Source organism: Cynocephalus volans, chromosome 6 (assembly GCF_027409185.1).
Source record: "Cynocephalus volans isolate mCynVol1 chromosome 6, mCynVol1.pri, whole genome shotgun sequence".
Classification (NCBI taxonomy): Eukaryota; Metazoa; Chordata; class Mammalia; order Dermoptera; family Cynocephalidae; genus Cynocephalus; species Cynocephalus volans.
In genome coordinates this window covers 113,504,685-113,531,140 of record NC_084465.1, presented here as the reverse complement: position 1 = coordinate 113,531,140, position 26,456 = coordinate 113,504,685, and the positions used below count along the sequence as shown (strand labels likewise).

At 45.0% G+C, this 26,456-nt stretch overlaps 1 protein-coding gene and 1 pseudogene across 2 annotated transcripts in view; both read left to right on the top strand.

The window, feature by feature from the left end:
• The first annotated feature begins 371 nt into the window (after positions 1-371).
• On the top strand, positions 372-2,065 carry LOC134381017 (U3 small nucleolar RNA-associated protein 6 homolog; annotated as a pseudogene).
• A 7,691-nt stretch (positions 2,066-9,756) lies between these two features.
• ITGAL (integrin subunit alpha L) overlaps positions 9,757-26,456 on the top strand; it is a 36,676-nt gene continuing 19,976 nt past the window's right edge. The window contains exons 1-15 of one of the 2 annotated variants that reach the window (XM_063099885.1): positions 9,757-9,814; positions 10,807-10,909; positions 11,523-11,617; positions 11,728-11,795; positions 13,136-13,253; positions 13,378-13,508; positions 14,146-14,291; positions 17,325-17,457; positions 17,617-17,767; positions 20,802-20,875; positions 20,967-21,099; positions 24,009-24,160; positions 24,582-24,719; positions 25,633-25,830; positions 25,974-26,104. In XM_063099885.1, coding sequence (XP_062955955.1) covers positions 9,757-9,814; positions 10,807-10,909; positions 11,523-11,617; positions 11,728-11,795; positions 13,136-13,253; positions 13,378-13,508; positions 14,146-14,291; positions 17,325-17,457; positions 17,617-17,767; positions 20,802-20,875; positions 20,967-21,099; positions 24,009-24,160; positions 24,582-24,719; positions 25,633-25,830; positions 25,974-26,104 — 1,829 coding nt within the window. The remainder of the gene's footprint in view (positions 9,815-10,806; positions 10,910-11,522; positions 11,618-11,727; positions 11,796-13,135; positions 13,254-13,377; positions 13,509-14,145; positions 14,292-17,324; positions 17,458-17,616; positions 17,768-20,801; positions 20,876-20,966; positions 21,100-24,008; positions 24,161-24,581; positions 24,720-25,632; positions 25,831-25,973; positions 26,105-26,456) is intronic. The other variant, XM_063099886.1, reaches the window with a different exon arrangement.

Here is a 26,456-nt window from a genome sequence, read left to right as displayed (position 1 = left end):
ACTAAGTGGCAAAAAGGAGCATTTTGGGGTGATGGAAATATTCTACATCTTGATTGTCATGGTGGTTAGTCAACTGTATACCTTTGTCAAAACTCATGAACTATACTCTTTTAGAGGGTGAATTTTTTTGTATGGAAGGGATACCCTGACTTCCTAGAATCCTTAGGGCTTACTCTTACCTTGTATCTTCCTCAGCCTTATAGTTTTCAAACAGGAAAAAAAATTTTTGTTATGGTTTTTATGTGTCCTTCCAAAATTCATATGTTGGGATGTGCAAGTGTAAAGGCTGGATCTCCAGACTGAAAGGTGGGTGCTTCCTGCACGTGTTGGTGGTTGAGAATCTCCCCACAGCGTTGTAGAGTTCAGATCTCATGACAGAGATAATTCAGGAATGCATAGAAGATTGACTCCCTGAATCAGAGAAGCTAGAGCACATTGGACTATTCAGCCAGGTGGAGATTAAGGCCATCATTAAGAAGGCTTCCAATCTAGAGTACAGAATACAGCGAAGAGCCCTTTACAAGGAAGACTTTATCAATTACGTTCAATATGAAATTCATCTATCGGAGCTGATCCAGAGAAGAACATGCACTGGATATTCATTTAAGAAGGATGAGATTGAGAATTCTATTGTACACCGGGTACAAGGTGTCTTCTGACATGCTTTAGCAACATGGGAGGATGATGTTTAACTTTGGCTACCGTATATAGTTTTTTGTAAGAAATGGGCTACCAAAACTCATCTTAGCAAGATATTCTTTTCAATGTTAGCCATTCATTCAACAAGTCAGCTTTGTGGATCATGGTAGCTAAATGGGAAATCGAAGATCACTTGTCTTCAGAAAGTGCAAGACAACTATTTCTATGGGCATCTGTGCTTTCATCCATATAACCAAAACTTTATCAAGAATACTTTAGGATGGAGCTGATGAATGCTGAAAAACTGAGGAAGGAAAAGCAAGAATTTGAAAAAACTGACATGGATGTGGGGAATCGATCGTCCTGAACTTTAGGGCGAGTTGGCACGGATTATCTATAAACATTCTGTAAGCACAATTAAAGGTGCAGAATTGTATGTACCACTGCTTTCAATCGCACAACTATTTGACTTTGCCAAAGATCTACAAAAAGAAATTTATGATGACCTTCAGGCTCTCCACACAGATGACCCTCTCACTTGGGATGATGTGGCACAGCGAGAATTAGAGATCGAGTCACAGCCAGGAGAAGAACAGCCTGTAACGAAACAAACTAAAGCAGTGGAGATGGGCTGGAGAGGTGGAAGAGTTACATCAACTTTTTCTTGGAAAGATTTGCTAAGAACACAAATAGTGAGTTCCTCAAAAAGAAGAGGCTGGAAAAAACCATAATTGCATTCAGAAAGGCACATGAACTCAAGCTTCTGTCAGAATTCCAGCACAAGCAGTGATTGAGTTGTTGCTGTACCAGGACTTCTTGAAGGAAGCTCTGGAGGTAGCAGTAGCTGGGACTGAGTTGTTTAGAGACTCTGGGACAATGTGGCAGAGGAAGCTGCAGGTGCTGATTGACTCAAAGAGTCCTGACATAGCCATGCTTTTTGAAGAACACTTTGTGCACTTGAAACCCCAGGCTTGTCTGCCATTGTGGATTTCTTGGGCAGAGTGGAGTGAGGGTGCCAAAAGCCACGAAGACATGGAAGCAGTCTCTGAGGAAGCTATCTTAGCTGTCACAGGTGCCGACCCAGTAACTGAAGGATAAGTACCTGGACTGGGCTTATCGAAGTGGTAGCTTCAAGAAGGCCAGAACTGTGTTTAAAAGTTTACAGGAAAGCCATCTATTTTCAGTCCATTTTATCAGGAAAATGATCCAGTTTGAAAAGGAGCAGGAATCCTGCAAGATGGCAAACTTAAGAGAATATTATGAGAGGGCTTTAAGAGGGTTTGGATCTGTAGATACTGATCTTCAGATGAATTACATCAAAGAAGAATTGAACAACTCCCTTGGTAGCCATGAAAATGTTGCAGGGAGAGAGTCAGCAGAGGTGTTTGTAACTAAACATGCTGTGCATCAGGCTGGCCATTTATAAAGAGAAACAGTACAATCAACTTTGTGAAATAGTGCTGTCAGCCCTCTGGGCATGTTTGTATTATTATGAGTCAATCTGTAATTTGCTCAGAGATGGCAGACAAGCTCGCATTCTGATTTTTGAGACATGCTTTAATTTTGTGTTAGTGTGTTACTCTTTAATTCCAGAAAAGAGAACAGCTGATTTAATGACTACTTGTTGAGGCCAGACCTACCACAGGTCCTAAATGTTTTCCAAAGTGTATGGAAATTGTACAACTGAGTTTCATTTATTATCCCAGATCAAGCATTAGTATCTCTAATCTAGACCTAAGAGCCAGTTAAAACAGAGGAGAAAGTATAGTTCTGTTTGTTTATTCCCTCCTTATTATAAAAGTATGCATGATATTCATCTGTTTTAGAAGATATGGAGGAAATAGAGTTGTGTGGGAGAAGACAGTAAAAGCATCTTGTAATCCGTCTAGAGTAAAATGCAGTAATTTAGTGTTCTCGATCAGAATTGGATTTATACTGTTGGGTCATTCACTCATTCATTCATTCCAGAAATATTTGAGTGCTCATCATGTGCAGGAAAGAGGGGAGGACTTTGGGAATGGATGTCCTGAGAGCTGATTGAAGCAGCAGAGAAAGAAGTGCTGGGTGTTGAGAAAAAGTTGTCCTTTAAGAGGGCTGGCCCATGGTTCACTTGGGAGAGCACGGTGCTGATAACACCAAGGCTGTGGGTTCGGATCATATATAGGGATGACCGGTTAGCTCAGTTGGGAGAGCGTGGTGCTGACAACATCAAGTCAAGGGTTAAGATCCCCTTATCAGTCATCTTTAAAAAAAAAAAAGTGTCAACACTCTTAGCTGCACTATTATAGTTTAATTTTTACCATTTTAACAGGCGAAAAGTGAAATTTCATTGCTTTAACATGAATTTCTTTTGATATTAATGAAGTTAATGTGTTTTTCATGTTGCTCTTTTCACATTCTTAGACTATTTTAAAACTTTTTTCTTAGTAATTTGTAAGAGTTTTTTTAATATATTGAGAATATTAATCTTTTGTTTGTCTCTCATTTGTTATAAATAGTTTAACCATCAGCTTTTTCTTTTCTTTTCTTTTTTTTGGTGGTGTTTTGATGCCCATAGGTATTTTGTGTGTGTATTTCTATTGTTTTTAAAATGCTTTGAAAGGCCTTCATCTTGCTGAGGAGAATGTGGAGTATGTATAAAGCAAATGTACTTCACAAGGCCTGGTTTTCCAAAGCCTTGCAGTTTCAAATACTGACCTTGCAAAGGACAGGAAATTTTCCCCAGGCTAAAGTCTCTGTTGTAAGATAAAGAACTGTAACACAGCAGGGTTGCTGGCTCAAAGACAGACAGGTTACTGATTGATATGTAAAGATACTGAGAAATTGCTGTAAGAAGAGAATGTTTGCTAAAATCAAGCTTTTGTTGAAAATTGCATTATGGAAGGTCACCTTGCTTATCTTACTGAATGTTACCAGCTTCTATTGTTAAACTTGTTAAACTATACTTAGCAAAAACCCCACCTATGTTCTCTTCCTGTAATTTCCTGGTCTGGAGAATAAATGTGGGAAGAGAACCTCAATTCGTGGTTAATTTCCCAAATGGAAGGAATGCCTCACTCTTGAGGGTTCCGGGAGATTAACCCCTTTTCAGGGCTTCTCACTGTTCAGAAGAGATGGGCTTTGAGTAATCTTTTGCGGCTCTGTCAGCCAGGGGAAAAGGGGTGACAAATCCGTGGGAGGCAAAGCAACAGGAGAACTCATTTTTTTCCCCAAGGAGTTAATTTATTTTTCCAACACTATTTGGCAAATTTTTTTTTCTCTACTGATTTGTGATGCTGTCCTTATTATTATTATATTTCTATGAATATTTTTTTAAAAAATTCACATGTTGGAACTTAAACCCCAAGGTGATGGTATTAAGAAGTGTGTGCATTGGGAGGTGATTAGACTGTGACAGCTCCACCCTCATGCATGAGATTAGTGCCCTCATAAAAGACCTTGAGGGAGTGAGTTTGTCCCTTTTTGCCCTTCCACCATATGGGGACACAGCAAAAATGAGCCATCTTGGAAGCAGAGAGCAGCCTTCACCAGACATCAAATCTACTGGTGTCTTGATCTTGGACTTCCCAGCCTTCAGAGCTGTGAGAAATAAATTTCTATTATTTACAATTTACCCAGTCTGAGGTATTTTGTTAAAGCAACCTGAATGGACTAAGACAAAAACTGGTACCAAGAATTGGGGTGTTTCTGTAACAAATGCCTAAAACTGTGGAAGCAACTTTGGAACTGGGTAATGGGAAGAGGCTAGAAGAGTTATGAGCTACATTGCTGGGAAAGGAGCCTGAAGGACGATTCTGGTGAGGGCTCAGAAGAAGAGAAGAACTGTAGAGAGAGCCTCAATCTTAGAGATTACTTAAGTAATCATGATCAGAATGTAGGTAGAAATATGAACAGTAAAGGCCATTCTGATGAGGTCTTAGACAGAAGTGAGGGAATAAGTTATTGGAAACTAGAGGAAAGGTCATCCTTGTTATAAAGTGGCAAATAACTTGGCTGATCTGTTTTTGTGTCCTAGTGTTTTGTGGAAGACAAAACTTAAAAGTAATTAAATAGGATATTTGGTGGAAGAAATCTCTAAGCAAAGTCTTGAGGGTACAGCACGGCCTCTCTCGACTGTCATAAAGTGCAACAAGAGAGAAATGAATTAAAGATGGAATTTATCATCAAAAGGGAAGCAAAACTTAAACATTTGGAAAATTGTCAGCCTGGACGTATTAAGAATGAAAAAGCATGTTCAGGAGAGAACACCAAGGGTGTCTGATAAGGAGATTGGTATGGATATAAGGAAGCCACATGCTATTCATCAGAACAGTGGAAGAAAGGCCCCAAAGGCATTTTGGAGCTCTTCAATGCTGCCACTCCCATCACAGGCCGAGAGTGCCAGGGACTTGAGGGTTTCAAGAGAGGGGCCAGGGAAGCCATGGGATCTCACAGCTCACTGCTCAGGGTCACCTCAAGTTTCTGCCTTATGCATTTCAGTGCAGTGCTCCTTGGCTGCCCCAGCTGTGGCTGAAGTGAGCCCAGGTGCAGCTCAGGCTACCACTCCAGAGAGCACAGGTGATAAACCTTGGTGGTGTCCACACAGTGCCATCTCCATGGATGGGCAGAGTGCATAAACTGTGGGGGCAGGGCTACCTCCAACCTAGCTTTCAAAGGATGCCCCAGAAAGCCTTGGGGACCAGGCAGAGAACTGGCTTCAGGGGCTGGGCCTCTGCAGAAAGTCCCCATAGGGTAATGCCCAGTGGAGTTGTAGGGGTGGGGTCACCCCTGAGACTCCAGACCAGTGGAGCCACAGCATGTAACTTCAGCCTGAGAGAACCATAGGAGTATAAGTCCAACGTGGGTTGCCTAGAGCCTTGGGGGCTTAACCCTTGCCCCATTGTATCCAGAAGGTGGGACATGGAGCCAAAGAAGATTATTACAGAGCCTTAAGATTTCATGTTTACTCTTTTAGATTTTGGATTGACTTGGGACCTGTTATCTCTTCTTTTCTATTTCTCCCTTTTGGAATGAGAATGTCTAACCTATGCCTGTCCCAACATTATATTTTGGAGGCATGTAACTAGCTTGATTTCACAGGCCCACAGCTGCAGAAAGAAGTTGCCTCAGGATGAATAATCCCTGGAGTTTCACCTAAGTCTGATTTAGGTGACATTTAGATGAGGCTTTGGATTTAGACTTTAAAGTTCATGCTGGGCTGGCCTGTGGCTCACTTGGGTGAGCGTGGTTCTGACAACATCAAGTCAAGGGTTAAGATCCCCTTAACAGTCATCTTTTAAAAAATAAAAAATTTTTTAAAAAGTTCATGCTGAATTAAGTTAAGACTTTTGGGGCTATTGGGATGGAATGAATGTATTTTTGTGAGAAAGACATGAATTTTGGGTGGCTTGGGTCAGAATGCTATGGTTTGAATGTTTGTGCCCCTCCAAAATTCATGTTAAAGGGCTCACCCATGGCTCACTCGGGAGAGTGCAGTCCCGAAAACACCAAGGCCATGGGTTCGGATCCCATATAGGGATGGCCGGTTAGCTCACTGGGTGAGCGTGGTGCTGACAACACCAAGTCAAGGGTTAAGATCCCCTTAACAGTCATCTTTAAAAAAAAAAAATTCATGTTAAAACTTTATCCCCAGTACAGTAGTGTTTAGAGGTGGGGCCTCCACACTACACACACAAGACATAGTGAGGAGGCACCACCTTTGAGGCAGATGGAACCCTCATCAGATGCTAAATCTTTTTTTTTAAAGATGACCGATAAGGCAATCTTAACCCTTGAGTTGGTGTTGTCAGCACCACGCTCTCCCAAGTGAGCGAACCGGCCATCCCTATATAGGGATCCGAACCCGTGGCCTTGGTGTTATCAGCACCACACTCTCCCAAGTGAGCCACGGGCCAGCCCAGATGCTAAATCTGCTTGCACCTTGATACTGCACTTTGCAACCTCCAGAACTGTAAGAAATAAATTTCTGTTTTTTACAAACTATCCAGTCTAAGGTAATTTGTTATAGCAGCCCAAACAGACTGTGATAGTATTATTATTTTTAATCTGAAACCAGAATATGATAAATATGTAAACAAGTATACTTGTCTGCTGAAACATACACATAATCTGTAATCCAGGCAATGGAGACTTTGAGATTGTTTCCTGAATTCCTTTTATACCAGATATTCTATTCATTGCTGCTGATACACTTAAAATTTCTATAAACTTAAGTCTTAATTCAAGCATTTAAATTTTGAAGATGGTCTAAAGGAAAACTTTCACACTGGGGATGGCTGATTTGATTATTAATTCTGGGTTATATGTTCTACAGTGAGATAATTACAGTTTTTTCAAACAGGTCAAACCTGTATGGTTAATTAGTAGAACGAATACTTTTTTTTTCATGAAGAATGTACAGCTCCAGTTGTTAACAATGGTTATTCTTGGGATTTAGGGATGTGGATGGTTGTCCAAAGAAAATTTTATCTTTTTTCTTTACACACTTCTGTAGCGTTTGAATCTAAAAATGTATATTCTTTTTGTAATTTCAGAACAAAGCAAAAGAATTTGTTTAGTTGTGAATTGGGACTGCTCTACAGAGAATCAAAGAAATCAGTCTGAATTATCTGATTTTAACTGAATTTGAAAAAGACTATCCAATGTCATCTAATTACCACAGCCAACTTGTCGCGTTGCAGTTGCCTGGCAGTAGATTATAGAAAACCTGGTTGCAAAAGCCTTCCCCAAGGCAGTCACACTAGAAGTGACCTTGAAGGTTGAGCAGGATTTCTTCACAGCTCAGGGGGTATCTGAAAAGTCCTTCCCATTTTCCCATAAACAAATACAGTTCCTCTATTCTGTTCTGTTTTTAATTTTTTTTTTTTAATGGTAATTCTATTTCTTAAAATAGTAAAGTTATACATCCTCATTGTAAAAACAATTCAGGCAATATGGAAATGTGTAAACCTCATTCTGCAGAGATAACCACTGTTTAGAGTTTGGTTGTATATCCTTTCAGATTTTTATTTTTTAATTTGTTTGTTTTTGTTTCGGCAGCTGGCTGGTACTGGGATCAAACTCTGGACCTTGGTGTTATCGGCACCACACTCTAACCAACTGAGCTAAACAGCTAGCCCCTAATTATTACTTATTATTATTTTTTTGGTAGCATCTATTTTGAACTAAACTTTCAGATTTTTTATACACACACATATTAATTTTATTTTTTATTACTTTAAAATTTCTTATTGAGATAATTCACATATCATAAAACTCACTATTTTTTTTTTATGCCTTAAATAGGAACGTGTACTTTATTTATTTATTTATTTATTTTTCCAACCAGGTTTTCCCTCCTTCTTTTTTTTTTTTTTTTAAATTTTTATTTTATCGATATATATTGTGGCTGATTATTGCTCCCCATCACCAAAACCTCCCTCCCTCCTCCCTACCCCAAAACTCACTATTTTAAAGTTGCAATTCAATAGCTTTTATATATTAACAAAGTTGTGCAGTCATCCTCATCTAATTTCAGAACATTTCATCACCCCCAAAAAACCCTATACCCATTAGCAGTCACTCCCATTTCCCATTTCCCCCATCCGTGGCAACCACTTTCTGTCTCTATAGATTTGCCTATTTTGGTCGTTTTATTTAAATGGAATCATACAATATGTGACCTTTTGTGCCTGCTTCTTTCGCTTAACATATTTTCAAGGTTTATCCATGTTGTAGCATTTACCAGTACTTCATCTTTTTTATGGGTGAATAATATTGCACTGTACAGATATAGAATATTTTGTTTAACCGTTCATCAGTTGATAGACATGTGGGTTGTTTCCTGTTTTGGGCTCGTATGGATAGTGCTGCTATGAGCATTTGTGTATGAGTTTTTTTGTTTGTTTTGTTTTTTAAAGATGACCGATAAGGGAATCTTAACCCTTGACTTGGTGTTGTCAGCACAACGCTCTCCCAAGTGAGCGAACCAGCCATCCCTGTATAGGGATCCGAACCCGTGGCCTTGGTGTTATCAGCACCACACTCTCCCAAGTGAGCCACAGGCCGGCCCTCGGCCCTAAGTTTTTAATGAACATATGTTTTCAATTATTTTGGGTACATACCTAGGAGAGGAATTGCTGGGTCATATAGTAACTCTGTGTTTAAGTTTTTGGAAGGACTGTCAAACTGTTTTCCACAGCAGCTGCACCATTTCACATTCTCACCAGCAAAGTACCAGGGTTCCAATTTCTCCACATCTTCAGCAACTTATTTTCTTTCTTTTTAAATTCTAGCCATCTTAGTCGGTGTGAAGTGGTATCTCATTGTGGATTCGATTTGCATTTCTCTAATGACTAATAATGTTGAACATCTTTTCATGAGCTTGTTGCCCATTTACATATTATCATTGGAGAAATGTTTATTCAAACTCTTGTTTAAAAAAATTTGGTTATTTGTTTTTTTATTGTTGAGTTATGAGGGGGTTTTTGTTTGCTTTTATGTATTCTGGGTACAAGTCCCTTAGACATATGATTTGCAAATAATTGCTACCATTCTGTGGATTTCACTTTTTTACTTTTTAGAACCAAAATTAGTCACTAAATACACTGTCCTGTAACTTGCTCTTTTTCTTTAACAGTGTATCGTGGGCATTTGTCAATGTCAAGAGAAATCTACTGTATTTTCCCCCTATCTTATTTTTTTCTCCCTCATTTTTTCATGGCTACGTAGCATCCCATAATGGCAGTACCCCAGTTTACTTGGCCAGTGCTCTGCTGAGTGTTCAAGAGTCTTTCACCAATGTGTTAGTGAGAGTCTATGATGCAGCGGCTGCTGAGCAGAGTAGTCATTTAGCCACCATGCTTTCTGCTCTTGGATGATGTGAAAATCACACAGGCACAGGAAATGTCTCTAACTTGCTACACTTCCTCTCTGAACCCTGCAATTTCACACCCCCCACAAGCACACCCTCTGACCCCACCCACTGTCACCAGCCTGGCGCCTCTGTGAGAAAGTTCCATTGGAGGAGGCCCTAGGGCATTATCATTTCCCTCTCTCACCCTGTCTAGGTCACCAGCAAATCCCCAGGGCCCTCTGAGGCTCAGCCTGGGTCCACAAGTCCCTCCAGCTGCTGGAAAGATGAAGAATTCCTGCATCACCATACTGAGGCTGCTGCTGTGGGGGCCCTTTCTCTTCGGTAGGCAAAGGAGGCGGGGAGGGGACGAGACGTGTCTGCGACCAGGAAGACTACAGGGCTTTGCCGAACGGGAGAAAATGAGAAGTTGCTCTAAGGGTGGTGTTGGCCATAGGTAATCTGGGGCCCAGGAATCCCAGATGGAGAGGTGGGGAAAGAAAGAGAAAGAAAGTCAGAACTCAAAGTACAGGCCAAGTATGGAGGAAAAGAGGGGGGTGGGACAAGTTGGTGTAGTGAGGGGGTGGGCCTTACAGAAGACAGGTGGTTAATGGGTACCTAGAGCTGGCAGAGGAGTGCTGGGTTCTGGCGCTTCCCGTGGGACCCCCTCTCTGTGCCTCCTAGGCCAGTCCTTTCCCATTTCTCGCCTTCATCCCTTCATCTGAACAAACAAAGGCATCCCTGACACCCTGGGGGACCCTGAGCTATGCCTGATGCCTGAGGAAAAGCAGCGGGAGGGACAGCAGCACGTGAAAGGACAGTTTGGAGTTTGCAAATGATGCCGAGGCTGTTTGAGGAGGGGGATGGGATGGGGATCTGAGATCTGAGGTTCAGGGAGAGACTGGTCCCTGCGAACAGGGATCAGGGCATCTTGAATTCCCCATCTGTGGGAGGAAGCCTGGGCAGATCATGAGTTCTGGGGCGCCTGGGCCCCCATTCCTGGAGAAGTGGGCGTGTGGGGAGCCGCGCCCTATGCTGGGGCATCCCCTTCTCGTCTCGGTTTCTGCCTGTGCATCTGGCCGCCCCGTGTCTGGGGCCCCTTCCATCCTCTCCTCTCTCAGGCCTCCGCCTTCTCATTCTTCCCTCTTTGCCTGGAGGCCAAACGGGAAGTTCTCGGACCCTGGGAAGCCTGCCCGAGGTCTGGGTGCTTCCATATTCCCAGGGTTACGGCCCTGGAGGGGAAGTGCAGGTGCGGCCCCAGCTCCGCCTGGGTGTGGCGGCCGGGAGGGGCGCGCGGGGCCTGGGCTCGCAGGCGCTGATGCCCTCGCCTTTCTCAGCGCCGGCCTCGAGCTACAACCTGGACGTGCGACATGTGCAGAACTTCTCCGTCCCACGCGCCGGGAGGCACTTTGGGTACCGCGTCCTGCAGGTGGGAAACGGGTGAGCTGCCGCCCCCACGTGCTCCCTGCCCGGCAGAGCGCCCGATGCCCACCCCGAGCTGCCCCCGCGCCGAAACGGGGCAGGTCGCCAGGACATTCCCATCTGGAGGATCAGACCATAGGATGAGGACGGTCGTTAGGGCGCCACATAAGTGCCTAATAAGGGACACATCACAGCCCTTAAAACACTCTGCATCACCTCCTAGGCGCTTGGTTCTCCCTAAACGCGCAGTGAGCTCCTCGAACGCGGGGATTTTATGTCTCGCCCCCTTCCCTTTCCTAGCACTACCCCAGCCTAACACATAGCAGATAAGCCATAATTGGCTTTTGAATTGATGACCGAACTCTTAATGTGACACCCTGGCTGGTCATTCTCTGGGCCTCAGTTTTTTCTAGACTCCAAAAGGAAAGGACCCTTAACTTCCTAGAATTCTGGCATATGGAATTATTTCTCTGGGATTCAGTAGGGGGAGAGGCAGGGGCTAAAGAATCCTCCTGAAGGGGACGGCTGCATTGCTTTGAGGTATTTGGTGGGCTCTGAACCCCCTTACTAGGTAGCAGTAGGTGGATAAAGCCCTGGGCAACTCCATCTCACAGGTGAAATTTCTCAGCAGGGTTGTTGTGGGAGCTCCAGGTGAGGGGAACAGCACAGGAAACCTCTATCAGTGCCAGCCTGGCACAGGGCACTGCCAACCAGTCCGTCTGAGTGGTGAGTAACTGGGGAGGGAGCTGGAGGAGTGGTGTTTCAGGGAAATCGAGGGTGGCCCCATAGCCCTGGATTGCCTGAGTTCCTCCAGACCAACTTTCTGGTGCCTGCAGGTTCCAACTCTACTTCCAAGTACCTGGGAATGACCTTAGCAACAGACCCCACAGATGGAAGCCTTTTGGTAAGAATTTTGTGTTGTGGTGATGATATCAGAGCCTATGAAGCTCGATGCTAGGAAAGAGAGATTGCAAAGTGGAAGAAAGAAAATGGATAAGAGAGCCCATAGAAGTTTAAAGACATCAGAGAGATTCCAATTCTGTTAGTGATATTGAGAACCAAGTATGAGCCAACTCTTCTCTCTTTTTTTTGGCAGCTGGCCGGTATGGGGATCTGAACCCTTGACCTTGGTGTTATAACACCCGTGCTCTAGCCGGCTATTTGCAAAACCTTATTTACTTCAGTTTTTCTTCCAAATGTGAAATATCTGTCACGTTGATATACAACATGATTTTCGGTGACATACAAATTTTTAATGTTTTAGTAGTTATATATTTATTTGATGGCTTGTTAGAAAAAAGTATACTGCAAACTCATCAAATTCATGATTTCATGGATTGTATTGCTTAGGAAGACGTTTAAAAATAAAAAACAAATGTAAAGGAAGATGCTAAGTAATTAATAATATACCCACATGGCAGAAATTTGCACAAGTATTACACAGATGCCTAAAGTCTGGGAAACACTGCTTTATCTCTTTTAACTGTCAAGACACTCAGGTGAGATAGGGATCAGTACATACATTTTACGATGAGGAAACAGGACCAAAGGGGTTAAGAGACTTGGCCAAGGTCACATGGTTGTGAAGTGGTAGAGCCAGGATTTGAATCAAATTCCCAATTGATTCCAAGTTCATCGCTCTTTCCAATTTATCCCAGCCAGCATCCCTCGGACACAGGTGTGTGAGAGATGGAAGACTGAGTGAAATACTGATCCAGAATTTAATTAGCACTTGTTCACTTAGCAGCTATTATATGTCAGTCATCATGCTAGGTTCTGTAGGGAGCAGGGGAATGAAATACCAAGATGACCAGGACACAAGCCTTCCCTTTCCAGAAATTGCAGTCTGGCAGGAAAGATAGTCAAAAGTGAAAGAAACAGCATTTTATATACTGAGAATAGCGAGTATTTGGTTTGGCTTATACAGAATGTGATTGGGAATGGGAGGGCGTGGGCCTGGAAATTTAGGACAGCGCCCAACTGTAAACAATATAAACGTTAAGTGATGGCGTTCAGACTTCATCCTGTAGGCAGTGGGCATGCACTGGCATAGAGCATTGGTAGCAGGGATGGAGAGTTGGCTATGAGAGACGTGTGGAGTCAATTACCTTGCCTTGCTAACCAGTGGCTGAACGGAGGAAGGGAGGGGGACAAGGACTCTGAAGGTTCTTATTCTTGGCTGATGACGCCCAAAAGACACACAGCAGGAGGAAGCCCCAACCCTTTGGCCTTTGCTTCCTTCAGGCCTGTGACCCTGGGCTGTCTCGGACATGTGACCAGAATAAATATCTGAGTGGCCTGTGTTATCTCTTCCACCAGAATCTGGGGGGCCCTGTGCGGCAAGGCCACCCTGGTTATCAGGGTAAGGAACTGGGGACCCAGTGGGTGAAAATACCTCCTAGTGGCTGCCCATTCCTGGGAACCAGCATGGGTGGGCCAAATGCTGGAGACACCTCACCGGGTCCCTTTGTATGTGGCCTCTGCAGAATGTATAAAGGGCAACGTAGACCTGGTATTTCTGTTTGATGGCTCAATGAGCCTGAAATCAGATGAATTTCAGAAAATTGTGGACTTCATGAAGGAAGTGATGAAGAAACTCAGCAACTCTTCCTACCAGGTAAATATGTTAGGATTTTTGGTTGCAGGGGTGAAAGATGCCTACCTGAACTGGTTAAAGCCATAAAAAAGTTTTTTTAGTATGACATATCTCCAGGACCTGTGGGCATGGCTATAAATAAGCCTCTGAAAGGAACAAAAACCAGGGAGTAGAAAGCTTCTAGAATTTTCTATAGTTCTCATTTCTGTTTCTTTTTGTGCTTTTGCTTCCTCCTCCTTCTCGCTCTCTCTGTAGACTGGTTCCCTCAGCTTCCGTGGATCACATGGGTCTGTGGGAAGATCGTAAGTTATTGTGTTAAAGTTCCAGGAGGGATTTTTACCTTCCCCTCAACCAATCCCTTCCTCTGCAAATTTCAAACTCTCAGAGTAGAGATTCTGACTAGCTTAGCCTCAGTCAGTGGCCATCCCCAGCCCTGTCAACTGTATCCCATTAGCAGGGTCACACACTGGGAACCATCCTTATTGGTGTGTAGGCAGGACAAGAGCTCTGTGTTTGTGTATTGCCTCATTTTCAAAAGAATGATTTGGGGCAGGGCTGTGGAATTGGGTTGCCCAGGTCCTGCATAAAAAATAGAGATTGGAGTGGATAAGTGGGAAGACACAAGGAACTACATATCATTTCTTCTTTCCTTTCCTAGTTTGCTGCTGTTCAGTTTTCAACGAGCTACAAAGCAGAATTTAATTTCTTGGATTATGTTAGACTAAAGGACCCTGATGTTCTGCTAGCCAACACAACACACATGCGCCTGTTGACCAACACCTTTGGTGCCATCAACTATGTCATGTGAGTTCCCTTTTGCAGGAGAGAGCATATCCATTCATTTGTCCTGTGTGAGCTAGCTTCATCCAGTTGCAGAGTGGAGGAACTCAATAGGTAGGTACAGCAAGGGGCAGTTTATTGTATGAATTCAAGTGGAGCAATCTTAGTCCAGGTTCTTATGGTTGTAAGTAACAGAAATCTGCTATATACTAACTAAATCTAAAGGGAAATTCTTGAGAGGATTCAAGGATAGCTCATGAACCCTTGGGACAGGAACTATTGCCAGGCCTCATGAGGGACTAGACCAGGACTTGGAAAGTGATCGTGAATCCTGGCAGCCACAGTAGAGTCACATTTTAAACAGGGATCGGCTTTTTCTTTCTTTCTTTTTTTTTTTTTTTTTGTTTCGGTGGCTGGCCAGTATGGGGATCTGAACCCTTGATCTTAGTGTTATTAACACTGTGCTCTAACCAACTGAGCTAACCGGCCAGCCCTGGGGATTAGCTTTGGAACTCAGTGTATAAAGAAAAATCTCAAATAGTCAAAATTATCTTTGAAGAATTCCTTAAATTGTTGATAAAATTCAATATATTCAGGTCACACATTGGAAGCTACCAAAGCCTGATTTCCTAAATCCAATACAGAAATTTTTCCCCCAGAGTTGGATCAGATTGCTGTGTTTAAGTTGAGGCCTAGATGAAAGTAGTTAGATTGTGTTGAAGGACCATATTATATATTCAGAAAACACCTACCTTTGAGCATTAGAAGTGGCCGTGGGAACTGAGATTGATTTGGAGAATAAGAGAATTTATGTCTCCCATATCATACCCCCCTGGGCATAAACTCAAATTGGGTGAAATAGAAGGAAGGATCTCCTGAGCTATTTAGTATATTTTTTTCACTTTTCTTTGCCAAGCATGTAGTATGCATCGTTGAATTTGCATAAGGCAAACATGCCTGTGCGACGTGTCCTCAAGACTCTGTGCATGTGTTTCCAGATATTTCCTCTGGGGCTCCCATGTTCTGTCATGTTCACTTTATTCTCTCTCTGTAGACAGCTTTGGTTGGTACGTGGTCAAGCCACATCTGCTCAAAAAATAGCAGCTTCGTTCCTCAAGTTAGATGAACTACCTGCATTCCAGTTTCCAGGAGAGAAAATCTGGTTGGCTGAGCCTGGGTTAGGTGTCCAGGGGTCCACCCAGCCATAGTCTGGGTCTACTTTATGGTGCAAGATCCCAAGGCACAAACAGATTCTGGGGTCCCACTACGGGAAGGAGTCTAAGAGAAAAGGATCACAGCAGGATGAGAAGACACCCTAAATGATGTCAACTGTGAGAGCAAAAAGAAGTGGTCATGGGAATGTTTGTTGTAAACACCTCCTGACTACCTGCTTTGGTACCAGGCAGTGTTCTGGGTCAGGAGTTGGTAAACTTTTTCTGCAAAGGGCCAGATAATAAATATTTTAAGCTTTTCTGGCCACATATGGTTTCTGCTGCATATTCTTTTTAGTTTTTATAACTCTTTAAAAATATAAAAACCATTCTTAGCTCATGGACCATGCAAAAGCAGACTGCAGGCTGGATTTGGCCTATGAGTTATTGTTTGCTGTGTTCTAGGAACTGGGAATACAGCAGGGAATGAAACAAGGAAAAATCTCTGCCCTCTTGTAGCTTAACACTTTAGTAGGGGAGAGAAATATAATAACAGGATAAGTAAGTAAATTAGAAGATGAAGTTGAAGATGTAAGTTTTATAAAGAAAAATCAAGCAATATTCAATAGGAAGGTCAGGGAAGGTTCCATTGGAGCAGATTCTTGTTGGAGGGGAGGAAGCAAGCCATGTGGATCCCTGGGGGATGACCTCATGGAATAGCAAAAGCCTTGAGATGAGATGATGCTGCGGATGTTCAAGAATAGCCAAGACGCCAGTGTGGCTGGAGAGAAATAAGTGAGAGAGGAGAACACTAGGAGATGAGGTCAGAGAGATAATGGGAATCCAGATGAGTTGGAGGCTTGAAGACTATAGTAAGGACTTTGGCTTTTCCTTTGTGTACGATGAGAAGTCATTGATGGTTCTGAGCAGAGGAGTGATCTGATTTATGTTTTCAAAAAGATCCTTCGGGCTGCAGGGTTGATATTAGACTGTAGAGTGGCAAGGGTGGAGGCAGAGAGGCCAGTTAGGAGGCTACTGAAAAATCCAGATGAGAGATGATAGTGGTTTAAACCAGGATGGGAATCCATGAACTGGACCCATGATAGGCCCCTGTCTATATGGATGGAAGTTGAAGGAACACTTTGCTTCCAAGATAGAAGCCAAGGTCTTGGCAGTAGGCGTCTGTGGGTCAGAGTTTCACATAGAGCTGCTGTGCCAGCAAGAGCTGGAGACAAGCCAACGTGCTCAGGAGGCTGCGGCAGGACGGGAGTCCTGAGCCTTGACCCATCCAGTATTCAGTTCTCTCTTCTTTCATCTCACATGCACTGCACACCTAATCTATGAGGGAGCCAGAGACACAGCAGCAAATCACACGTGGCCCTTTCCTTGAGGAACTCGTGGTTTGGGGGAAATTGACACAGAAACAAGTTGCTGCAGTTCACTAGGATAAACGCTGCAGCAGAGATCTACAGGCAGTCTGAGGAGGTGCCATAGGGGCTTGCTCAGGAAGGTGACTTCTCAATTTTCTTTGACTGTGGAACCCTTTTTCCCCATTGAAATCTCACCTAGATCAACATCTTTAACCAGTTAAAGAGTGGTTGCATGTGGTTGAAATGGACGGTAGGAAACCCAGAGTTGCGGCTCACAAAACCTCCCCTCCCTGCCCATGGACTCTGGCCCACGACACTCCGCGCTGCCTAGAATATGGCACGAAGATCGCTGGTGCAGAGGGAGAGGGGAGGAAGCAAGGGCGAATGGGGGGTTCAGAGGAGGCTGCTGAAGCCCTGGAAAACCTGCCTAGGGGATGGCAAAGGACTTTTGCATAATCAATGGGGCAGTGTGAAGAGGGTGGGGACCTCAGGCCCTGGGATGGGGGGTCTCTCACATGCCCCTTTCCTGGACACAGGACAAACGTGTTCCGGCAAGAGCTGGGGGCCCGGCCAGATGCCACCAAAGTGCTCATCATCATCACTGATGGGGAGGCCACTGACAACGGCAGCATTGAGGCGGCCAAGGACGTCATCCGCTACATCATAGGGGTATGGGCCAGGCCCGGGCTGCTTCTTACATCTTGTCGTCCCTCTCCTGTTCCTGAAACCCAGGCTGCTTTCTCCCCAGGGACAGGGTCTTGTGAAAATCCTAGAAAACTGATCTGAGATTATGGGGATGCCAGCTCTCGACTCTTCACTCCCTCACAGATCGGAAGGCATTTTAGGACCAAGGCGAGTCAGGAGACACTCCACAAATTTGCCTCAGAACCCGCTAAGGAATTTGTAAAGATTCTGGACACATTTGAGAAGCTTAAAGATCTATTCACTGAGCTGCAAAAGAAGATTTACGTCATTGAGGGTGAGTGGCAGGCCCTGGAGAGAGCTGGGGAGGTTGTATACAGAAACTCACCAGGGACATTAGGTTAGAGACACACTGAATAATATTAACGAGCACTTACTGAGTATCTGACACCATGTTAAGAGTGCTCCTAAAATAAGACCTCAAGTAGGAATTTAGGAAAGAGTGATTTAGGAGCAGCCTCTGGTATTTCTCTCTGCAATTCCATCTTCCTTCTGGAGCTCAGCTTGATCTAGGATGGGGCCCAGATTGGCCTGTCTCTTGCTGATGTCATCTGAGCCCTGCAGAATGACTACGATTCCTTCTTCTCCTTGGTCAGCTGTCTCATTTTCACTTATCTTAGGCCTCAGATAACAAGATGGGCAAGCTGGCAGGGGCTAAGTGTGACGAGCCCGCAGGTCCTTTTTCTCGGCCTAGAATAAGCAAATCACCATATGGAGGACCGGTTATGGGATAGTACTGTCCCAGGAAGCCTAGTCTGCTGAAAGACACGATTCCCACAGGGAAGTCCCCTTTGCTAGGACACAACCTTGATGTTCAGCTCAGTTGAAGAAGCATTGTGATATATACACTTGTAATGGGACTGGGCAGACCTCCCCAAGAATCCTCTTATTTGCTGTGTGACCTCAGCCAGGTCACTTCCCTCTTTAAGAATTGTTCTTCTCTGTTCAATGGGGATAATAATACCAGTCTCACAGGGACTCAAGGTTTAACTGTTGTGTTTCCTAGGGCTGCTGTAACACAAGTATCAAAAACTAGGTGGCTTAAAGCAACCGAAATTTATTGTCTTGACAATCTGGAAGCTAGAAGGGCCATGCTCTTTCAAACAGTTCTAGGAGAGAATCCTTCCTGGCCTCTTGTAGCTTCTGGTGTTTGCAGGCAGTCCTTGGCATTTCTCGACTTGTAGATGCCTCATGCCCGTCACATGGCTGTCATCTCTCTGCGTCTCTTCGCACTGTCTTTCCTCTGCATGTGTCTGTCTCTGTGTCCGAATTTCTCCTTTTTATAAGAACACCAGTCATATTGGATTAGGGCCCTTCCTAATGACTTCATTTTGATTACCTCTATAAAGACCCTATTTCCAAATAAGGTCACATTCTGAGGTACTGGGGATTAGGACTTCAACATAGCTTTTTGGGAAGACACAGTCCAACCCATAACAAGTTTAGCAACTTGCCTGATACATTGTAGGCTCTCTATAGATCATAGCTCTTATTATCCTCTAACTTGACCTGCCCCTGCTCATCCTTCAGATCTCAGTTTAGATGTCACTTCCTCTGAATAAGTTCTCGCTGGTGCCCAAGTCTGGGTTAGCATTTCTTCCCATGCGCTGCGGGGATGCTGTGTGTTCCCTGTCCTCGCCCCTATGGCGTGCACAGTATTCTGATTTGTCTGTTCAATAACTGTCCCCCACACTAAACCCAGAGTTCTGTCAGGGCAAGCCTTGTACGTGTGTGTTTTTTTGTTTGTTTGTTTGTTTGTTTTCCCTTCAATGGCTGGCCAGTGCCGGGATCCAAACCCTTGACCTTGTTGTTATAACATCATGCTGTAACCGACAGAGCTAACCCGCCAGCCCGTTGTGTCTCCTTTTTCACCAAGACACTTAGTTACTCTAAATATTTATCAATGAATGAACAAATCATCATAATAGTTGCCGGTTTTCTTGAAAACTTACATGTCACCAGCATGTGATATCATTCAATTCATTTCTCAGCATGGTTGGAAGCTGGTGGTAGTATTTCCACTTTCTTGACTCATGCTTCCAACAGCCACGCACCAGGCCCTGTGAATGAGACACTTAGGATGTCCCTAAAGTGGAGCTCATTCAAGTTGGATACAAAAAGACAGTAAACGAGTCAGAAACTCGATAATTAAAGACGGTGAAAAGTGCTATAAGGAAAATAAATGAGGGCTGGCCCGTGGCTCACTTGGGAGACATGGTGCTGACAACACCAAGTCAGGGGTTAAGATCCCCTTATCGGTCATCTTTAAAAAAAAAATAAAGAAAGTGAATGAAATAATGTGATAGATTTAGCTGGAGGAAGCCACTTTGGATAGGCTTTACAAGGAAGCTTTTTGAGATGACTTTTTTCTTTTTTAATTGGTAAAATTCACTCTGAAATGACTTTTGAGCTGAGACAGGAAAGGCGAGACTCAAGCATCTACACGAGGCATGTGGGCAGAGAACATTCCAGTCAGAGAGAAGAGCAAGGCCGGGAGATGGGAATGGGCTTTGTTGGGCTATCGGAGGAACAGGAGAAAGGCCAGCATGACAGGAGCGTGTGACAGGAGGGGAGGGAGAAGGCGAGAGAGGGAGGCAGGGCAGGGCCTTCTGGGCCCTCGGAAAGACTTTGGATTTTAGCGTGAACTGGAATGGGAAGGAATGAAGTGTTTTTAGATAGGGAAAGAGATGATCTGATATTTTATATTTTTAAAATATCAGATCATTTCTTTTTAAAGACAATTTTTTAAAGACTATTTTAAAGATTTTATAAAGACTATTCTGGCTTTTCTGGAAACAAAGAATGGGGTCAGAGACCAAATGAACAAGCTGTTGTACTCATCAAGCAGGAGATGCAATGTCTTGTCCCGTGTGGTGGCAGGAAGGGGCAGTGAGGTGGTCCAGAGCAGGGGCAGGTGTATTTTGAAGGCAGGACCATGATGATTTGGTGATGTGTTGGAGCTAGGATGGGGGGAAGGGAAGAATCTAGGCTGCTTCCTGGTTTCTTTGCGTCACTCACTAGATGGGTGGGTGCCAGTCACTGACAGTGGGAGCCTGACCAGGAGCAGAAACCAGGAGCTGCTTCTTAGACATGCCGAGTAGCTGGGCATCTGAATCTGGGGCTCCTGGAGTTTTGCCTGAGAAAACTCAGAGTGTTAAGCCACTTTTCCAGGTCCATCTGACTCCAAAGTTCATGCTGTGTCTAACGTGCCCAAATGTGACTGTGGTGCCTCTTCCTCAGTCCTTGCACATGTATCCCTGTTTTTATGGCTCCCTGGGGCTCGGCCCCTTCTCCTCTTCTTTGTCCTTCAGGCACAAGCAAACAGGACCTGACATCCTTCAACATGGAGCTGTCCTCCAGCGGCATCAGCGCTGACCTCAGTCGGGTATGTGGGGAGCCTGAGCAACAGGCAGAGGGGGTGAGAGGGCAGCTGGTTCCAGGAGGATGCTGACCTGCTCACCCCCTTCCCTGGGCAGGGCCATGCAGTCGTGGGGGCAGTTGGAGCCAAGGACTGGGCTGGGGGCTTTCTAGACCTGACGGTGGACCTGCAGGAAGATGCATTTGTTGGAAATGAACCACTGACACCAGAAGTGAAAGAGGGATATTTGGGTGAGTCCATCTCTTTTCTACTGGGTTCTTCCAGTTTTAGAGGCCAGAGAGTTGCTCAGACTGGCTTTCAAAATAATAATGAAAGCAATTAAGCAACCAGCAGGAACAAACTCAGAGTGTAAATATGGTCATAACATTCTTAATTTCCCCCTTAATAACCCCTGACCTGTATATTTATCGGGTTTTTTATTTTCTGATGTTTTGACATCTTGGGCCTTGCTAATCCTGGAGAGACTGCTTCTCCCAGGGCTAGCCAATTCCCGGAGTAATGAACACCTTGCCTCTGAACATGGCTTTCATATGCAAACCAGCCAATCCAGGGCCCGTGGTCCCAGCCACCTCTTTCATTTAACTCTCACACCAAGGCAAGAGTTCCTTGGCCCTAAATCACCCAGGGCCAGGTACCAGCCAACTAGACACCACCTCTATCACCCAGAGCCTGCCAAAACTACTCAAACTGTCCAATCCTAAGCTCGTTCAAACTTGCCTACCATACCTCACTCATTCCACTCCAGGAAACCACAATAAAAGCTCTGGACCATTCTCTCCCCTTCCTCCTTCTGCCTCCCCCATCTGGCCCTGCATGATGTGCTATGTCCTCAGCTTCTGGGGAACTGTGAGTAATAAACTTCTTTCAATGACAGTGACCTCTCCATGTCACCACTCAGTCATATATAGGTACATTTTTTAAAAATTTTAAAAATTTTTTTAGAAAAGATGACCAGTAAGGGGATCTTAACCCTTGACTTGGGGTTGTCCCCACCACGCTCTTCCAAGTGAGCTAACTGGCCATCCCTATATAGGGATCTGAACCCATGGCCTTGGTGTTATCAGCACCACACTCTCCTGAGTGAGCCACAGGCCAGCCCCTATATAGGTACATTTTAAAACAACCTGCGTTATTAGCAGGAGGACTAGTAGCTCCTTCTTGAGGCTTCCTCCTCTTGAATTGCCAGAGAAAGAACTCTAGGGCTTTATTCAGTTTCACAAGTTTTGGGGGTTTTTTTGGGGGGGGATTGAACCCCAGACCTTGGTGTTACCAGCACCATGCTCCAACCATCAAGAGTTCTTTTGATGTCAAGTGTAGAAGAAATGAGCCTTATCAACCCACAACTGCTGTTGCTTCCCTTTACCTCAAGGTGTCACTGTTGTAGTCTTGTCCTGTGCAGTTCTGTGAATGTTTGTCCACCCTGGTGATGCCAGTCTCAGGCTGCCAGGGGTCTCACCCTTGTGCTCTTTCAGTTTCTATTCATATAGTCAGCCTGCCCCAAGGTATGAGTGGCTCCAAAAGCCCTAGGACAGGACTGCTTCCAGGTTCTACTTTCTCATGGATCTAGAACCACCATTCTTTTACCCTGTCTCATCCATGACCACTGCATAGGGTGAGTCACTCCCTTGTTAAGCTCTCAGAACATAAGGTCTCATTAAATTTTCCTCTGGAAAATTGGTGCTATTCATCTTACATTTACCCTTCTGAGGTAGGTTTTTTTTTCTTTTCTTTGTTTTTATGTTTATTTAACATTTTTTACCAAGCATGTATTGTGTGCCAGGCACCATTCTAAGCACTTTACATGTGTTAACATATTTTACCTCATTTGTCCTCACTAAAACTCAGTGAGAAGGTATTTTTTATTATCTTTATTTTACAGATGAAGAAACTGAGCTAAAGAGGGCTTAAATCACTTTCCCAGGGGTACAGAACTAGTGGTGGAGCCCAGGTGATCTAGCACAAAGTCTGTTCTGTAAACCACTACACTTACACTGCAGGACCTACAGTAGTGCCTTCAAGGTGATTTTTTGTTCTTCAGTGTACTGTAAAATAGCTGGCAACATTGCTCACTAAGGAAGAGGAAATAAGTCTAAAGTTTATCCTCTGGTTAGGCACCCTCCCCACTGTACACACATACACATACATAAATATATACATGTATGTGGATATTTATGTGCATATATATAAATAATATGATCTTGAGATTCTTCAGATCTTAGTTTAGCTATCACTAGCATAGTGCAAAGCATCTTATGTCCACAATCTTATTTAATCTTCAAAATCACTCTATGAGGTTCGTACTCATAGGGTGAGAAAACAGAGCCTCAGAGGCATGAAAGAATTTAGTCAAGATTACACAGCTAGGAGGAAGTAGCACTGGGATTTAAACGTCTGATTTCGAAGGGCAAGTTCTTACCCTTCGTGCTTGAGGACTCCACATGACTGAGTGGAGAGGTGGCTCAGGGTCCTCACCCGTCCTCCCATGCATTTCTGTTTCTCTCACTCACTTTCACCTGCTCTGTGCAGAGAAGACCACGGTGGGTTAGTGAATGGTCTCTGGAGTCAGAGCACTCCTATTGGGTGGCTCCTGGTTCTCACCTGGCCCCTGGCTCTCTCTTGATCCTGGGTCCAGTCCCCTGCAGCATCTCCTGAGACATTTTCTCAGTGTCCCCTCAGTAATAGAGGGGAGAGAACTCACCACAGGTGCGAAGCAGGAAGATAGCCTGGAGTGATATCTTTATGTATGACATTTTTCAAGTCTGCTTTGTTTTTAATATTCATGCTGAGTTTACGTTCTCCTTACTAATATATCCAATTGCATTTTATTATTAAAAAGAGGAATCCTCAGGTAAATTGAACCTCAGAGGATGCACCATATTTATCCTGTGGTTCACTGCTGCTTTTCCCTGGGCGTGCATGTCACCCACGGTTTGAGAAATGCAGTATTAGGCCAAGAGGGCAGTGTTTGTGCTGCTCGGAGCACCTGGCTGCTTTTCTCAGGAGAAGGTTTTCTAGCTGTTTTGATACATCTTTGCTACTAATCCAATTTCCAAGCCTCTGCCCCTTTCCCCTTGGTGTCATGTTCCTCCAGAATCCTCTGTGTTCTTAACTCTGAGCCCCTCGCTCTTTCTCTCCTCAGGTTATGCAGTGACCTGGCTGCCCTCCCGAGGACACGCAGCACTGCTGGCAGCTGGAGCCCCCCGATACCAGCACGTGGGGCGGGTGATGCTGTTCCAAGAGCCACAGGGCAGCAGAAACTGGAGCCAGGTCCAGAAAATAGATGGGGTCCAGGTGAGCACAGCCCGAGGGGCATCTGCAGGACGTGGCTGGTGTGACATGAGTTACGTTCCCTGCTGTCCTTTGAATACTCACCCACTGACTGTGTGGCAGGCACTGTGCCAAACACAATCACACTTATTTCTCACAAGCCCTCTGAGGTAAGCCTCATCATCACTACTCTCCAGTTTAAGAAACTGCACTTCAAAGAGCCTAACTTGTCTTAAATCACATAGGTTGTAATGGTGAATCCAGGATTTGAACCTACATTTGAGGGATTGGAATAAGATGGACATGACCCAGCTGAGGGGGAGGGAGGTATCCTGCCATCCCCTGCCATCCCCCAGGGGCTCTTCCTGAAATGTCGTCCTCTCCCTACAGATTGGCTTTTATTTTGGTGGGGAGCTCTTTCTGAAACATCTTCCTCTCCCTACAGATTGGCTCTTATTTTGGTGGGGAGCTATGTGGCATTGACATGGACCAAGATGGGGAGACAGAGCTGCTGCTGATTGGAGCCCCCCTGTTCTATGGGGAGCAGAGAGGAGGCCGGGTGTTCATCTACCAGAGAAAAGAGGTGGGGACCAGGACGTTGAGCTGAGGGGGCGGGGAGAAACAGAGATTCGCAGCCCTCCTCGGGTCCCAATTATTTTGAAAGGCTTTCCTGTCTGATCGTGTGTTAATCAACCTTTAGAACAACAGACGATAGCTAATACCCACTGGGAGTAGACTGTACACACGGCCCAGCACCAAACTTTTTTTTTTTTTAAGATGTGATTTTATCAATATTATTTTTTACATTCTAGGATGTTGTTGCAGAGCAGTTGGGAGGGAGGGGGAGAGGGAAAAGGGGAAGGAAATAGGATGGAAGAAGGAGGAAGGAGGAAGGGCGGGATTGAAGCCTGTGGCACTCCCCTCATTCCCACAGGGGAGATTGGGGGGTTTCCAGCCATGGCTTGGTCATTGCTGGGCTGGGTGCAGATGTCAGGGGGTTGTAACAAAAGCCCTCACCTCCACCATCCCAGCTTGGGAAACCAGGGCCCTTCTTGCTGCAGCTTGGTGGTCGCAGCTGGGCTGGCTGTGGGTGTCAGGGGGGTGTGGCCAAGGCCCAAGGCCCCCCACTGCCCTGGCTTGGGAGAGCCCGGGGTGCATCCCATGGCATCTCAGTGGTCGTCCAGTGCCAAACTTTTTATGTACATGACCTCATCTGATCCTAACGATCACCTCTGAGATCCCACAAGCTTTATTTTACAATGGGGGACACTAAGTCTCAGCAAGGCTAGGATCATTCCCAAGCCACGAGGTCACACAGATAGTAAGAGGTGCAGCTGGCATTGAACCCAGTTAGTCTGATGGTGTCATTCTAATTCTATAAGGGACCACATCGTACATTTCTTTAGAGTTCTTCACTAAATTGTTCTTCCCAGTGCTGTATTCTGTGAAGCTTGCTGAGTGATGGGCCTGTGACCTATTTCCTTGCTCTTTCCCAGCTGAGGTTCGAGGTGGTCTCAGAACTGCAGGGGGATCCTGGCTACCCCCTTGGGCGGTTTGGAGCAGCTATCACTGCCCTGGCAGACCTCAACGGGGATGGGCTGGTGGACTTGGCCGTGGGAGCCCCTCTGGAGGAGCAGGGGGCTGTGTACATCTTCAATGGGCGGCCCGGTGGGCTCGGCCCCCGGCCAAGTCAGGTGAGGTACCCTGTCTGCCAATCAAAACCCATTCCCAGGCACCTGGAAGCCTCCAAGCCTAGACCCCACTCCCCAGGCTGACTCTTCCTGCCCTCCAACCTGTCCTGTCCCCAGCTTAGCATGAATTTCTCTCTTGCTCTCAGCGGATAGAAGGGACCCAGGTGTTCTCAGGAATTCGGTGGTTCGGACGCTCCATCCACGGGGTGAAGGACCTTGGAGGGGATGGCCTGCCAGACGTGGCTGTGGGGGCTGAGGGTCAGGTGATCATGCTGAGGTGAGATGAGACGCCTGCACTCCACCTGATAATCTCAGCTCTCCACCTTTGAACAGTTGCTGTACGCTGGGCACCATGCTAAATGCTGTATGGCATTTTCAGTCTTCACCCCAGTCCTGTGAGATAGATTCTCTTTTTATAGAGGCTTCATGTCTTACTCTGGGTTAAACAGCTGCCATTCAGTGACAGAACTGGGACAGAACCCAGGCCTACGTGGCACTAAAACCTCCTAGAGGATTAACACCATGTGACAGATAAAGGCATGGCTTTAGAACCTGGTGACTGGACTCACGTCAAAGCTCTGCCACTTACTCTTGTGTGATCTTACCCCAGTCACTCAGATTCTCAGGAC